At 51.7% G+C, this 12,970-nt stretch overlaps 1 protein-coding gene across 1 annotated transcript; it reads left to right on the top strand.

The window, feature by feature from the left end:
* The first annotated feature begins 454 nt into the window (after positions 1–454).
* LOC136000680 (olfactory receptor 14J1-like) lies at positions 455–1,387 on the top strand. The gene has a single exon (XM_065654612.1). It carries the CDS (start codon positions 455–457, stop codon positions 1,385–1,387), a length of 933 nt encoding a protein of 310 aa, XP_065510684.1.
* Positions 1,388–12,970: the final 11,583 nt, after the last annotated feature.

Genomic DNA, 12,970 nt, shown 5'->3' with positions numbered 1-12,970 from the left:
CAGGACTCGCTCTGTTCTCCCTGAGTGCAGCAGAAATGCTGAGAGTTTCTGACACCCAAGAACACTCCCCGGGGTAGGAGGGGACATAGAGCTGTAGAAACGCCAAACCTCTCAAACTCAGTTTCTCAGGTCTGGGGGTACAGATGCTGACAGTCCCTTCTGCAGCAGGAGTGGTTCCATCTGACAAAGCTGAACCCCAGGACTGGCCCCTGCCCCACCCATCACACAGGCTCAGGCTGACTCCTCAAGAGCCCCTGGGCAGAGACCCTGCTCTTTATTGCACACTCATCAAGCACCAACCAGGGCTCCAGCCAGGACGTTCTCCTGGAAAAAGAAAAGAGTCTCTTTGTGGGAGGGGCTGTGGGAAATGGCTTTGGTTTTGCTCAGAGAAGCCTCCCTTAACTTGTCACTGTCTTTTCCTCCTTGCGCAGGTCCTCATGCCCACAGGCAGCAAATGTCCAACAGCAGCTCCATCACCCAGTTCCTCCTCCTGGCGTTCACAGACACACGGGAGCTGCAGCTCTTGCACTTCTGGCTCTTCCTGGGCATCTACCTGGCTGCCCTCCTGGGCAACGGCCTCATCATCACCACCATAGCCTGTGACCAGCACCTCCACACCCCCATGTACTTCTTCCTGCTCAACCTCGCCCTCCTCGACCTGGGCTCCATCTCCATCACTGTCCCCAAATCCATGGCCAACTCTCTGTGGGATACCAGGGTCATTTCCTTTGCAGGATGTGCTGCCCAGGTCTTCTTTTTAACTTTCTTGTTAGGTGCAGAGTATTTTCTTCTCACCGTCATGTCCTACGACCGCTATGTTGCCATCTGCAAACCCCTGCACTACGGGACCCTCCTGGGCAGCAGAGCTTGTGTCCACATGGCAGCAGCTGCCTGGGCCACTGGGTTTCTCAGTGCTCTGCTGCACGCGGCCAATACATTTTCACTGCCACTGTGCAAGGGCAATGCTGTGGAGCAGTTCTTCTGTGAAATCCCTCAGTTCCTCAAGCTCTCCTGCTCAAACTCCTACCTCAGGGAACTTGGTCTTCTTGTGGTTAGTCTCTTAATAGTATTTGGGTGTTTTGCGTTCATTGTGCTGTCCTATGTGCAGATCTTCAGGGCTGTGCTGAGGATCCCCTCTGAGCAGGGACGGCACAAAGCCTTTGCCACATGCCTCCCTCACCTGGCCGTGGTCTCCCTGTTTGTCAGCACCATCATGTTTGCCTACCTGAAGCCCCCCTCCATCTCCTCCCCATCCATGGACCTGGTGGTGTCTGTTCTGTACTCGGTGGTGCCTCCAGCAGTGAACCCCCTCATCTACAGCATGAGGAACGAGGAGCTCAAGGATGCCCTGTGGAAACTCATATCTAAGTGTTTTCTGAAGCAATAAACTGCACATCTGCTTCTACATAGCAGTTTTAATGTAACTACTTAGAGGCCCAGCCTCTCATCTCTATTTTCTGTTGTTATTGATGGTTTTTTTAATTGTGATAACATTGTCATCCCCTTTCTAAATTACTTTCTGCTTTTCTTTTATAACCACTGGTTGTGTAAATGAGGAGCCATGATCTGTGTGTATTTAAACAAAATAAAGGATCCTGTAGTGACTTGTTTTTCAATATATATCCTTCCTGCAAGGCCTGTTTGGAGCTGCAGGGACAGTTCCTGTGTGCATGGGAGGAGGGGAAAAGAGTCCAGCCTGGCAGCCCTGCCAGGGAGCACCAGCGCTTGGCCTTCCAGAGCTGTTCTCGTTCCGCTCCCACACTCTCCTTCTCATCCCTTGTGTTGGTGCAAGGCCTGAGTGCTCTGGCAGCCTGGTCACCGTCCTGCTGTGTGTCAGTCCTGTGAGCGCAGGCAGGGACAGGCCATGGGCACTGCTGTGACAGAGCTGGCCTCACAACAGCCTTTGCAGAAAGAAAGGTCATCTCCTATGGTCAGGGCCTGAAGGTTTAGCTCTTCTTCCAAGCTTCCCTGTAGAACATGCTGAAGCGACATGCAGATGCAAACAGCAGGGTACAGCTGCACAGTGTGTGTGTGCAGGGCTGGGCACACAGCAGTGTCCTCTCAAAGCCAGGCCTCCTGCCAGAGACCTGCAGGACCAGCAGAGCAGGGGCTGGGCTGTGCCATGTGCACTGGACACCCCTTGAGAAGAAGTCTCAGGACAATCATCATGGACTGGCCCCTCACAACCTTCCTTTCCAGCCCTGGCCTCTCTCCCCAGCTCACAGAGGTTGCTCTTCCCTCCTTGGTGGGACACTGAATGAGTAGCTCAGCAGTCCATGTTGGCTTTGTACAGATGAGATGTAGGCACACACATCATGTACGTGAGGTGACACGCACGCGAGTGATCACAAACACCATCAATTATTCCTTGTTTTTCCACTAAGGTCTGTGGCACAGACAAGGTCTTGAGGTCACTTGATGTTGGGAGGAACATCCCATGGGAAATCACCTGAATGCAGCACTGCGATCTTCTTCCTTGAACTGAGGTCCCCGTGTCCATTCCTCATGACATGGCACTTCTCAGATGAGTGCAGAGCAGGGTGACACACCACAGGGCTGAGGTGCCTCCCGTCCCTTTGGAGTGGCAACAGGAGGCCAGAGGGACACTGTGACTCCTGCCTCTGTGTGTAAAAGGGACAGACTCTGTCTCTGAACATCCCTGGGTGCATAAGCAGTCCTGAGACCAGCTCAGACGTGGATGCCTGATGGAACCCTGGCATTTCTGTGTGTGACTCCAGGAACAAACCTCAGTGGCTGAGTGAGATTCATCTCAGCTGCCTGGGACAGGCTCATTGCAAGTGCTCCTGTCTGCTACATCACCCTTGCCCATGATTCTGGATTGTGCTTTCAAAAGTGACAGCAGAAACAGAGGAGTTCTGAGGTCCTTGGGAAAGGAAGATGTCAAACCCATCTTCAAGAAGGGCAGGAAGGACAATTTGAAGAATTACGGGCCTGTCAGCCTACCTCCGTCCCTGGGAACGGGATAGGCCGCATCTTCCTGCACCAATCTCCAGGCACCTGAAGGACAAGGAAAGGATTGCTGAACTGAAACGAGCAGAAAACCCAATGAGTCCCAAGAAATGCTCTGAACCCATTCCAGAGCTTTAGACCCCCGGGAAAGAGCTCAGTGACAGTGCAGCCCATGCAGTTGCATCTGTGTCCCTCACTGAGCAGCACAACCAGTGTGGAGCCACCCCATGGTCCTGCAGCCAACCTGCTCTGTAGAGCATCAGTGCCAGGTTGGGGCCCTGTGGGGAGCACAGGGAAGGGGCCAGGAGCACCAGACCAGATCAGAGGAGGGATGGGGGGAGATCAGACAGGAGCTGACCGGGGCTGGAAATTGCCTTGGAGAGAAAAATGCTGGTGTTCAGCTGCCCCAAGATAATACCCAGAGTTCAGGGTGCAGGGCCAGAAGTCCTTGCTGTCCTGGTGCTTCACCAGGCCTGGGAAGTAGCTGGAGAAGGATTGGTGTCCCCCACTTGCCATCTCTTAGTGCATCATTGCTCGTGAAGGGTGGCATGGAAAGCAAGTCTGGGACTCTGTTTCAGGATTTGCACCGAACAAAGTATTCGCCCAGAAGCCACATCATTTTGCTCTGGTACTTCAGTCCTGGTGCTCATCACATGTCCTTAAGACAAACTTATGCACCCCTCTTGTCAACCTTACCCCAAAAGTCACCCCTAGACAAGGCTCCTGAGCTGGGGCCGAGCTGGAGAACTGGGGTCCAGCTGTGACCAGAGGAAGGACAAGGCCTGTTCTGGGTCCTCTAAAGGGCCGGCAGCCTCTGATCTCCACCAGAAAAGGCAGCATGCAGGAAACTGTAGACCATCCCCAAGCCCATTGGAGGCCCTTAGGAAGAGTTCCTCTCTCCAAATATCCAGCCCAGCTTGTTGCTGCATGAACAACCAGGAGAAACTGCCCCAGGATCCTCATTCCAGACCCCATCTCCTCCACCCCATACAGGCAGTGCTCTCCCCCTTGTCACTGAGGTGGTTCCAGGGACCCAAGAGACACCTGTGGGGAGGAGATGTTGGGTAGGGATGTGGTGTCCTTCAGTGCTCCTCATGGTACCTCCTGCTGGGCTTTGTGCCGCTGGTCACAACCCTCTGAGCCCGGCTGTTCAGTCAGTTCTCAGTGGTGCTAAACAGGAATATGCCCATGAGCACGTTGGGCTGCACTGGGAGGAGCGTGGCCACCCAGCCAAGGGCAGTTATTGTCCATCTTGACTCCGCACTGGTGTGGTCACATCTGGAGCGGGGTGTCCCAGTGGGAGGTTCCCCATTCTGGAGGAACAGGGAGGAGCTGTTGTGTGGCCAGAGACAGTCTGGGTCATGTGTGGAGGTGTTGAGAGAATCACAGAATCACAGAATCACAGAATCACAGAATGTTAGGGATTGGAAGGGACCTCAAAAGATCATCCAGTCCAATCCCCCTGCCAGAGCAGGAAAACTTAGGTGAGGTTACACAGGAAGGCGTCCAGGCGGGTTTTGAATGTCTCCAGAGAAGGAGAATCCACAACCCCCCTGGGCAGCCTGTTCCAGTGTTCTGTCACCCTCACTGAGAAGAAGTTTCTTCTCACATTTAAGTGGAACCTCTTGTGTTCCAGCTTGAACCCATTACCCCTTGTCTTACTGTTGGTTGTCACCGAGAAGAGCCTAGCTCCATCCTCGTGACACCCACCCTTTATATATTTATAAACATTAATGAGGTCACCCCTCAGTCTCCTCTTCTCCAAGCTAAAGAGACCCAGCTCCCTCAGCCTTTCCTCATAAGGGAGATGCTCCACTCCCTTCATCATCTTTGTGGCCCTGCGCTGGACTCTCTCCAGAAGTTCCCTGTCCTTCTTGAACTGAGGGGCCCAGAACTGGACACAATATTCCAGATGAGGTCTCACCAGGGCAGAGTAGAGGGGAAGGAGAACCTCTCTGGACCTACTAACCACCCCCCTTCTAATACACCCCAGGATGCCATTGGCCTTCTTGGCCACAAGGGCACAGTGCTGGCTCATGGTCATCCTGCTGTCCACCAGGACCCCCAGGTCTCTTTCCCCTACACTGCTCTCTAATAGGTCATTCCCCAACCTATACTGGAACCTGGGGTTGTTCCTGCCCAGATGCAAGACTCTACATTTCCCCTTGTTATATTTCATTAAATTTTTCCCCGCCCAACTCTCTAGCCTGTCCAGATCTCGCTGGATGGCAGCACAGCCCTCTGGCGTGTCAGCCACTCCTCCCAGCTTGGTGTCATCAGCAAACTTGCTGATGGTACACTCAATTCCCTCATCCAAGTCATTGATGAATATATTGAACAGTATTGGTCCCAGAACTGACCCTTGAGGCACTCCACTAGATACAGGCCTCCAACCAGACTCCGCCCCATTGATCACAACTCTCTGGCTTCTCTCCTTCAGCCAGTTTGCAGTCCACCTCACTACCCGATCATCCAGTCCACACTTCCTCAGTTTTGCCGTGAGGATGCTGTGGGAGACGGTGTCAAATGCTTTGCTGAAGTCAAGGTAGACCACATCCACTGCTCTGCCATCGTCAATCCACCTTGTTACGTCTTCATAAAAGGCTATGAGGTTGGTCAAACACGACTTCCCCTTGGTGAAGCCATGCTGACTGTCCCTGATGACCCTCTTATCCTTGATATGTCTTAAGATGGCACCAAGGATAAGGTGTTCCATCACTTTCCCAGGGATGGAGGTGAGGCTGACCGGTCTATAGTTGCCCGGGTCCTCCTTCTTGCCCTTTTTGAAGACCGGAGTGACATTTGCTTTCCTCCAGTCCTCAGGCACCTCTCCCGTTTCCCAAGACTTGGCAAAGATGATGGAGAGCGGTCCAGCAATGACTTCAGCCAGCTCCCTCAGCACCCGCGGGTGCATCCCATCTGGACCCATGGATTTATGGATGTCCAGATTGCTTAATTGCTCCCTAACCCAGTCCTCATCAACTGAGGCAGACTCCTCCATTGCCCTGCCTTCCTCTGGGGCCTCAGGGGTACGGGGCTCCTCAGGACAGCCTCCGGCAGAGTAGACAGAGACAAAGAAGGCATTCAGTAATTCTGCCTTCTCTGTATCTTCTGTCACCAGGGCACCCACCCCGTTCATCAGTGGGCCTACATTGCCTCTAGTGTTAGTTTTATCTGCCATGTATTTGAAGAACCTCTTCCTGTTGTCCTTGACCCCTCTCGCCAGGTTTAACTCTAAGGAGGCCTTAGCTTTCCTAGTTGCCTCCCTACATCCTCTGACAACAGCCTTATATTCTTCCCAAGTGGCCAGCCCCTCCTTCCATGATTTGTAAACCCTCCTCTTCCACTTGAGTTTGCCCAGCAGTTCCCTGTTTAACCACGCAGGTCTCCTGGCTCCCTTCCTTGACTTCCTGCGCGTCGGGATGCACTGATCTTGAGCTTGGTAGAAGCAGTCCCTGAATGTTAACCAAGCAGTCCCTGAATGTTAACCAAAACTCAAACTCAAACTTCTTTAGCCTGGTGAAGTGGAGGCTGAGGAAACGTGCTGTTTTTACTGAGATTGACTTAATTTTCTTCATGCATTTTGAATCTCTCTCCTTCATAGCTACTACAGTCTTTTGTTTAGATTTGCTATGAGAATAATAACACTGTTTCTTCCCTGGGATAGAGTTAATTTTTTCTTTTAGCAGCTTTACGGTGTTTGCCATTTGGTATGAAAGGAATGTCAGAACTCACTGATATCTTGGCTGTTGTCAGGGAAACCAAGGGCTTCTTTGGCCATCCAGCTGCAGATGCAACTCGGCCAGAGGGCACACAGACAGGACAGCACCTGGGTTGACATGTAGGCTGATCAATGAAATATTCCCTATGATTAGCGTCATGCTCAGTCTAAAGCTGGAGCCAGGTTTTAGGGCTTGTTACATCTGTTACTTTGGGTTTTCCAGCTGGTTTGGTTAGTTCCATTCAGAAGTTTCATTCTGTCAGGAGTTCGATGTTAGTTCGGTCTTTTGCTGTTCTGCCATTTTGCAGTTGGCCTTTGGGTCTTTCTGCCTGTTGCCCTTTTGCTCTCTCTTGCTGGGATCAGGTGTTCAGCAGCACACGTGGGGACACACTGGAGTGAGAACAGCTGGGGAAGCGCATGGGGTGTCTGCAGCCTGTGGGGAAACAGCCACAGGCCTGGGACAGTGTAGGATGGACTGTGGTGGAGATGGCCAAGGGTGCTGGCAAGGCTGCATGTTCCTGGAAGTCACAAATGTCTTTGTCCTCTTGGCAATGGCCGATGTCCCTGACAGCAAGGCCTAAGAGGAGACACATGGTTCTCATGGCCACGGCGCCCCATTGCCTCCTTGCACCCCCCAGGGAGTGTCACACCATTGTCCTGCACTGGGCATCATCCCCACATCCCCAGGAAGAGCCCTGAGACACACGTGAGGGACAGGATCTCCCTTCCCAGGGGCAGGGGGTCAAGGCTTGGCCATTGTCCTTCATCAAACAAATCAAGGGTTTTCTCAGCATCAGAGCTGCTGCACTTTGCCTTTGCCTGATGCAATCACTGCCTCCAATTATCTGCTCTAACGAGTCCCTGGGGAGGCTTTGTCAGTAACAGCCCTCAGTGGGGCCCATTAATGCTTCAAGGTACTTTGGGCTTTGCTTCTGACTTGGACTTCTTGAGGAGATTCTTCAGTCTGTCCTTGGTATCTGAGGTTCATGGACTCAGCACCAAATACGCCATGGGGCTCATTAAAACACAGAAAGTCCTAACAAGCCATGTTTCCTTCCTAATTTTCTTCAAATCTTCAAGACTTCTGGAACTAACTGGAGAGGTTTCAATGGGACACTTACTGATGAAGATTTCAAAGATTTCATAAAGGAGGGTTTTTTCTTTCAAGGGTACTTTCTGTCATTTTTCAGTGTATAGAAGAAGTGACAGCAGTGTTCTACAATGGACATTGATCCAGAGGGTCTCCTGAAGACATCTGGACAGGCAGGAGAACAGTACCTTGAGGCTGAACACTGTATGGACACCCTTGCTGCTCACCGCCCACCCCCAGTCTGCCCGTTCCCTCATTGGCCACCTGGGACTGGCATCAATTTTCCTCACATCAGACTTCTGCACTGAGCTCTGCAGGTGGATGCTGCAGCTCCTGCACACCAGCTCCCAACTGCTCTCCTGTGTAAACACTACACAATTTCATAAACACTAAAACACTTTCCTCAACTGTGTGTGTAAGCTGGATCTAATGAGGTCCACCATCCACACGGGACATCCACACAAGAACTGTTTTAGACAGAGAGATAGGAAAGGATATATATAAACACAATTAACACATTAACTACCATGTTAATTAGACTTCTGAAGAATGGGGCAAGTTTGTAACTCCCTGAAGCTCAAATCAGAAACCAGACAGTTGAGAGGCAACTGAATGACCAAAGAGCAAGTGGAGGAGGAAACCTGAGAGCACTGGGAAGGGCAAACGTCCAGACAGTCTGCTGGAAAGTTGTCCTTTGACATGGACATTTAATCAGGAGAGGTGGAAACTCCTGAATGATGACAGAGATGAAATAAAGGAGTGTTGGTAATAGAAGTACAGGGGAAGACCAATAATTGTTTTTGTACCCTTAGTACACTTCCTGGTAATTCACTTTTTAGCATTTTTTTGTGTTTCTGGTGGGGGTTTTTTTGTTTGTTTTGGATTTTTGTTTTAATATGTTAAAAATAAGCCAACAAAAACCCCCAGAAACAAACAAACAAAACAAACAAAAAACAGAAATAAAAACCCAAACCAAACCCAAAAACAACAACAACAACAAAGTGCACCTTTCCAGGCAGACATCAGTCATCAGTTGTCTCACCATAAACAGCCAGGGCCATTTTAGGGGCCCCAGTGCACCTGAGGTGCTGGCCTGGGATTGGCATCTATCACAGAGGACCTGGGGGAGACCAGAGCACCTTGCGATGCAGGGGGAGCCTGGGCAGGGGTTCCCGGGGCATCTACACTGGCACCAGGTGTCTGTGTCCCTGGAGCTGAAGACATTTGTGTCCTAAATCCATTCCCAGTTCTGGAAAACTCTTTGCTTTTCAAAGAAAAGAACCCCCCCCACAAAGACTGAAAAAAGAAAAAAAAAATGAAAAAAAAAGTATGTTGGCACCTTCCTTTGCTTTGGATCTTTCATTCTTCTTATTTTAATTTTCGTTGACATTAACTGATATCTGCCGGGCCTGGAGGCATTAAGGCAAGATCATTTTGTGTCTTGCATAGCGCCCCATGCCCTCTAAACCTTCCCTGCCCAGGACTCCTCACACTTTGCCCAGAGTGTCACACTGAGGTGTTGGCTGGTTCACTGGTTGAGATGATGGTTTAGATGGTCACCTACAGCACAGCTGGATTCATGGCCCATAATCGTCTGCTCTGCTCCAGTTAGAAACAGAGCCCAACATCACAATGGGATCGTAAGAGAACTGAGGTTGAGGGGACCTCAGGAGTCTGCAGTCCAACCTGTCAGAAACTGGGTCAGACCAAGGTGTTCAAGCCTTTATTCAATCAGAGATTGAAAACCTGCAAAGACAGAGCCTGTGCAGCCTCTCTGGGTGACCTGAGACAACACTTGGCTGAGCTCAAGGGGAAAAAGCTTTTCCTTACATCCTGGCTGAAGCTCTCTCACCTTCCACCCATTCTCTTTTGTGCTTCTACCACACACCATGGTGAAGAGCCTGGCTGCGTGTTCTCCATGACCTCCTGTAAGAGTTGGTCTGAAGAACAGTATTTGCCTGAACATCACCATCAGGGACTTGGAGAACAGATGTCCTGATAGAAAGAATTGGAAAATGACTTGGAGAGAGGCCTGACGAAAAAAATTGTGTTGTACAGGTCTCTCCAACCCGGGGGCTACAGGTAACAATGGCTGCTGTATGGATTCCACCTGCTGCCGCAGCCAGACTTGCCCCCACCTCCTAAAAGGAATTGTGTTCTACAGGTCTCTCCCACCTGGGGACTACAGCTGCTGTGCAGAAGATGGATTTTCACCTGCTGCCTCAGCCAAACTTGCCCCCACCTCCTCCCTGCTACTAAGGCCAACAAAGAAGAGCATGCGCAAAGGCTCTCCAAAGGTCTTGAGGTCACCCAATGGACCAGTAAGAGACCCCTGAACCGAGGCGATGCAGGCACAGACGGGTTCTGGCAAGCGAAGCGGGGACTCTTCAGGCCTGCGCAGTTCAGCCTGGATTGCGAAACAAAGGCAGAGATTGGCCTCAATCCATGGGAGCGAAGCAGGGTAAAGAAGCATGAAAGACGATTCCCGACGGGACATCGCTGAGCTCTCCCCACCAAAGGATCACGGATCACAACGGAGAACCGGCAGGACTCTTCTCACGGCACCTGAGACCATAGGGACGCCTTTGGATCTCATAGTGGTAGCCAACCCTTTTTTTTCCCCTTTCTTTCCTTTCCTTTTTCTCCACTCTCTCTATCACGTGCCGCTTTACGGGCAAAATAAATAAAGAAATATTGATGATTGAATTACAACCTCTTGGCTTTTTGATTGCCTTAATTTTGCACTTCAAGATCAAGGTAAATGAAGCATCACGAGTCCATCACCGAATGGACCATGACAGGCCTGGATCACAAGTCTTATGAGGAGCAGCTGAGGGACCTGAGGCTGTTTAGCCCGGAAAAAAAGAGACTGAGGGGAGACCTTATTGGTCTCTACAACTACCTGACAGGAGGTTGTAGCGTGGTGGGTGTTGGTCTCTTCTCCCAAGCAGCAAGTGATAGGACGAGAGGAAAGGTTCTCACGTTGTGCCAGGGAAGGTTCAGGTTGGATATTAGGAGGCATTTCTTCATGGAAAAAGCTGTGAAGCAGTGGAACAGGCTGCCCAGGGAAGTGGTGGAGTCACCATTCCTGGAGGTGTTTAGAAGACATTTAATTGGGTTTCTTAGGGACATGGTTTAGTGCTAGAGTTGGGTTATGGTTGGACTCGATGATCCTGAGGGTCTCTTACAGCTGAAATTTTTCTATAATTCTATTGACAAATCAAATTCAGGGCGGTTATTCCCTTTAATGCCAGTTACAGGTCTGCAGTGTTACGTGAGGTGCCAAGGCTCTCACACACCCCTACATGCACTGGGCAGGGACAGCGATGGTCCTGTCCAGGGCAGCCATCCCCATCCACAGTGAGTGTGGGACAGACACCCCAGACAGCACTGCAGACAGATTCGGTGCCTTTGTGCAAGAAACTCATTCCCACCTCTGAAGCATCGCAAGATCTGTCCCTTCTCTATCCAGTAGATGTAGGGCAGCCCATGAATAGGAAGCGCTTCACACCGCGGTGTCCATGCGTATAGCAACACTTCCAAATCTCCTTTTTCTCTTTTCACCACCCTGTTCTCACCCCCTTGATAACATAATCAAGGAACAGACAACCCATTGTCACCTTGGGCCTGTCAGCAGCACCTTGTCATTCCTAGAGATCAGTGACACGTCTGCCCAAGTACCTCAGGGGCAGCAGAGACGCCACTGACAAAACACACGTTTCCTTCCAGGTCTTTCATTCCCAGCCCTGTTTCTCTCTGGCCTTGGGGACAGCAGGGCTTGCTCACTCTCCTGTTGCCCCATTTCAGCCCTAACTTTCCATCTGCCAAGCACTGTGACATTGCTCTGCTCTGAAGTCAAACCTTTGCACACATGGGGACCTGGATTCTTGAGACCAACCAGATTTCCCTAAGCCTCTCAGAGCTTGGCCGGGTGCTACAGCTGAGGTGCCACAGCCCAACTGTGCACTGATGCCCTGAGCCAAGGGCACAGCCAGGACAAGCTGCAGCCTGTGCTGTTTGACACCCATGGAGTCACCGCCAGGCGTGGTGGGACAAGTCACACAGCTTGGGGTGCTGCAATGGCTGGGTACAGGCTTTTCAGGAGAGACGGGCTGGAAGGGTCAGCAGTGGGATTCCCTCAGAGTGAAGAAGTTGCTTGGATGTATGGAGCTCCTTTATGTGGGGAGTGACAAGATGGGTTTTCCCTTGTGAGTGAGGGCACCAATGACAAAGCCCTGGGGCTGCAGGGGCACATGGCCATGGCCCCCAACAATCTGGTGCCACCGAAAGTGGGGCACAGCCATCAGGGAGAGGCACCAGGATAAGGATGAGAAAGCAGCACTGAAAGACTGTGCTAGGGAAATTGAAATTATTTCCTTTTTCTTGAATAAACTCTGGATGGAACCCTGCTACTGCTGCCATTTTAGTGGCCACTTTCTGGGCTCAGGAGAGTCCTGGAGGCTGAGGCCCCTTTTCTTTAGGGGGCACCGGGGGCTCCCCGGGCGAGTGGTCCCTGCCCTGGCTGGAATTGGAGGGAATGCGGCTGCAGCAGTCCAGAGAGAGTCCGGAACTTGAGAAATTTGGGGTTCTACCATCAGGAATCTCTGAAGTTTCAAAAGGAGAAGCGGCCAGTCCTGTATCGGGGCAGGAGAATAACCCCATCCATCAGGACAGAGCAGGACCTGACACGCTGAGCAGGGACCCTGAGGAGAAGGGCCTGGGCACTACAAGGGCCGCCACACAAGCCCGTGCTGCACGCTCACCATGAACAAGGCAGCTGCACACGGGGCTGCATGAGGAGGAGCGTGGGCACCCAGACACCTGGAGTTCTCATCCCATTCGGTTCAGCACTGGTGTGACCCCACACACACGGGTGTGTGCCAGTGTGCGGCTCCCAGTTTGGAGAAGCAGGGAGGAACTGGAGAGTGCAGGGCTGTGCCAAGGCAGGGGTCAGGACCTTGTGCACATGTTGAGGGATGCTGAGGGACCTGGGCTGCTCTGGCCCAGCAGCACTGGGGAGGCTGCAGCAGGGTAGGAGTAGCCTGAGAGTGCTGGAAGGGTGGTTTCAGAGATGGTGGAGGTTTTCTTCGTAGTGGGAAAGAGCATGAGAAAGAAATAATGGCACACAGTGCAGCTGGGGAGGTCCAGGCTGGACATGAGCAGCAAGGAATGTGAGTGGAAGGGCAGTG

This window comes from Caloenas nicobarica, chromosome 34, assembly GCF_036013445.1.
Source record: "Caloenas nicobarica isolate bCalNic1 chromosome 34, bCalNic1.hap1, whole genome shotgun sequence".
In the NCBI taxonomy this organism is placed as follows: domain Eukaryota; kingdom Metazoa; phylum Chordata; class Aves; order Columbiformes; family Columbidae; genus Caloenas; species Caloenas nicobarica.
Note: the sequence above shows the minus strand (reverse complement) of the source record. Positions and strands in the feature narration are given on the sequence as shown.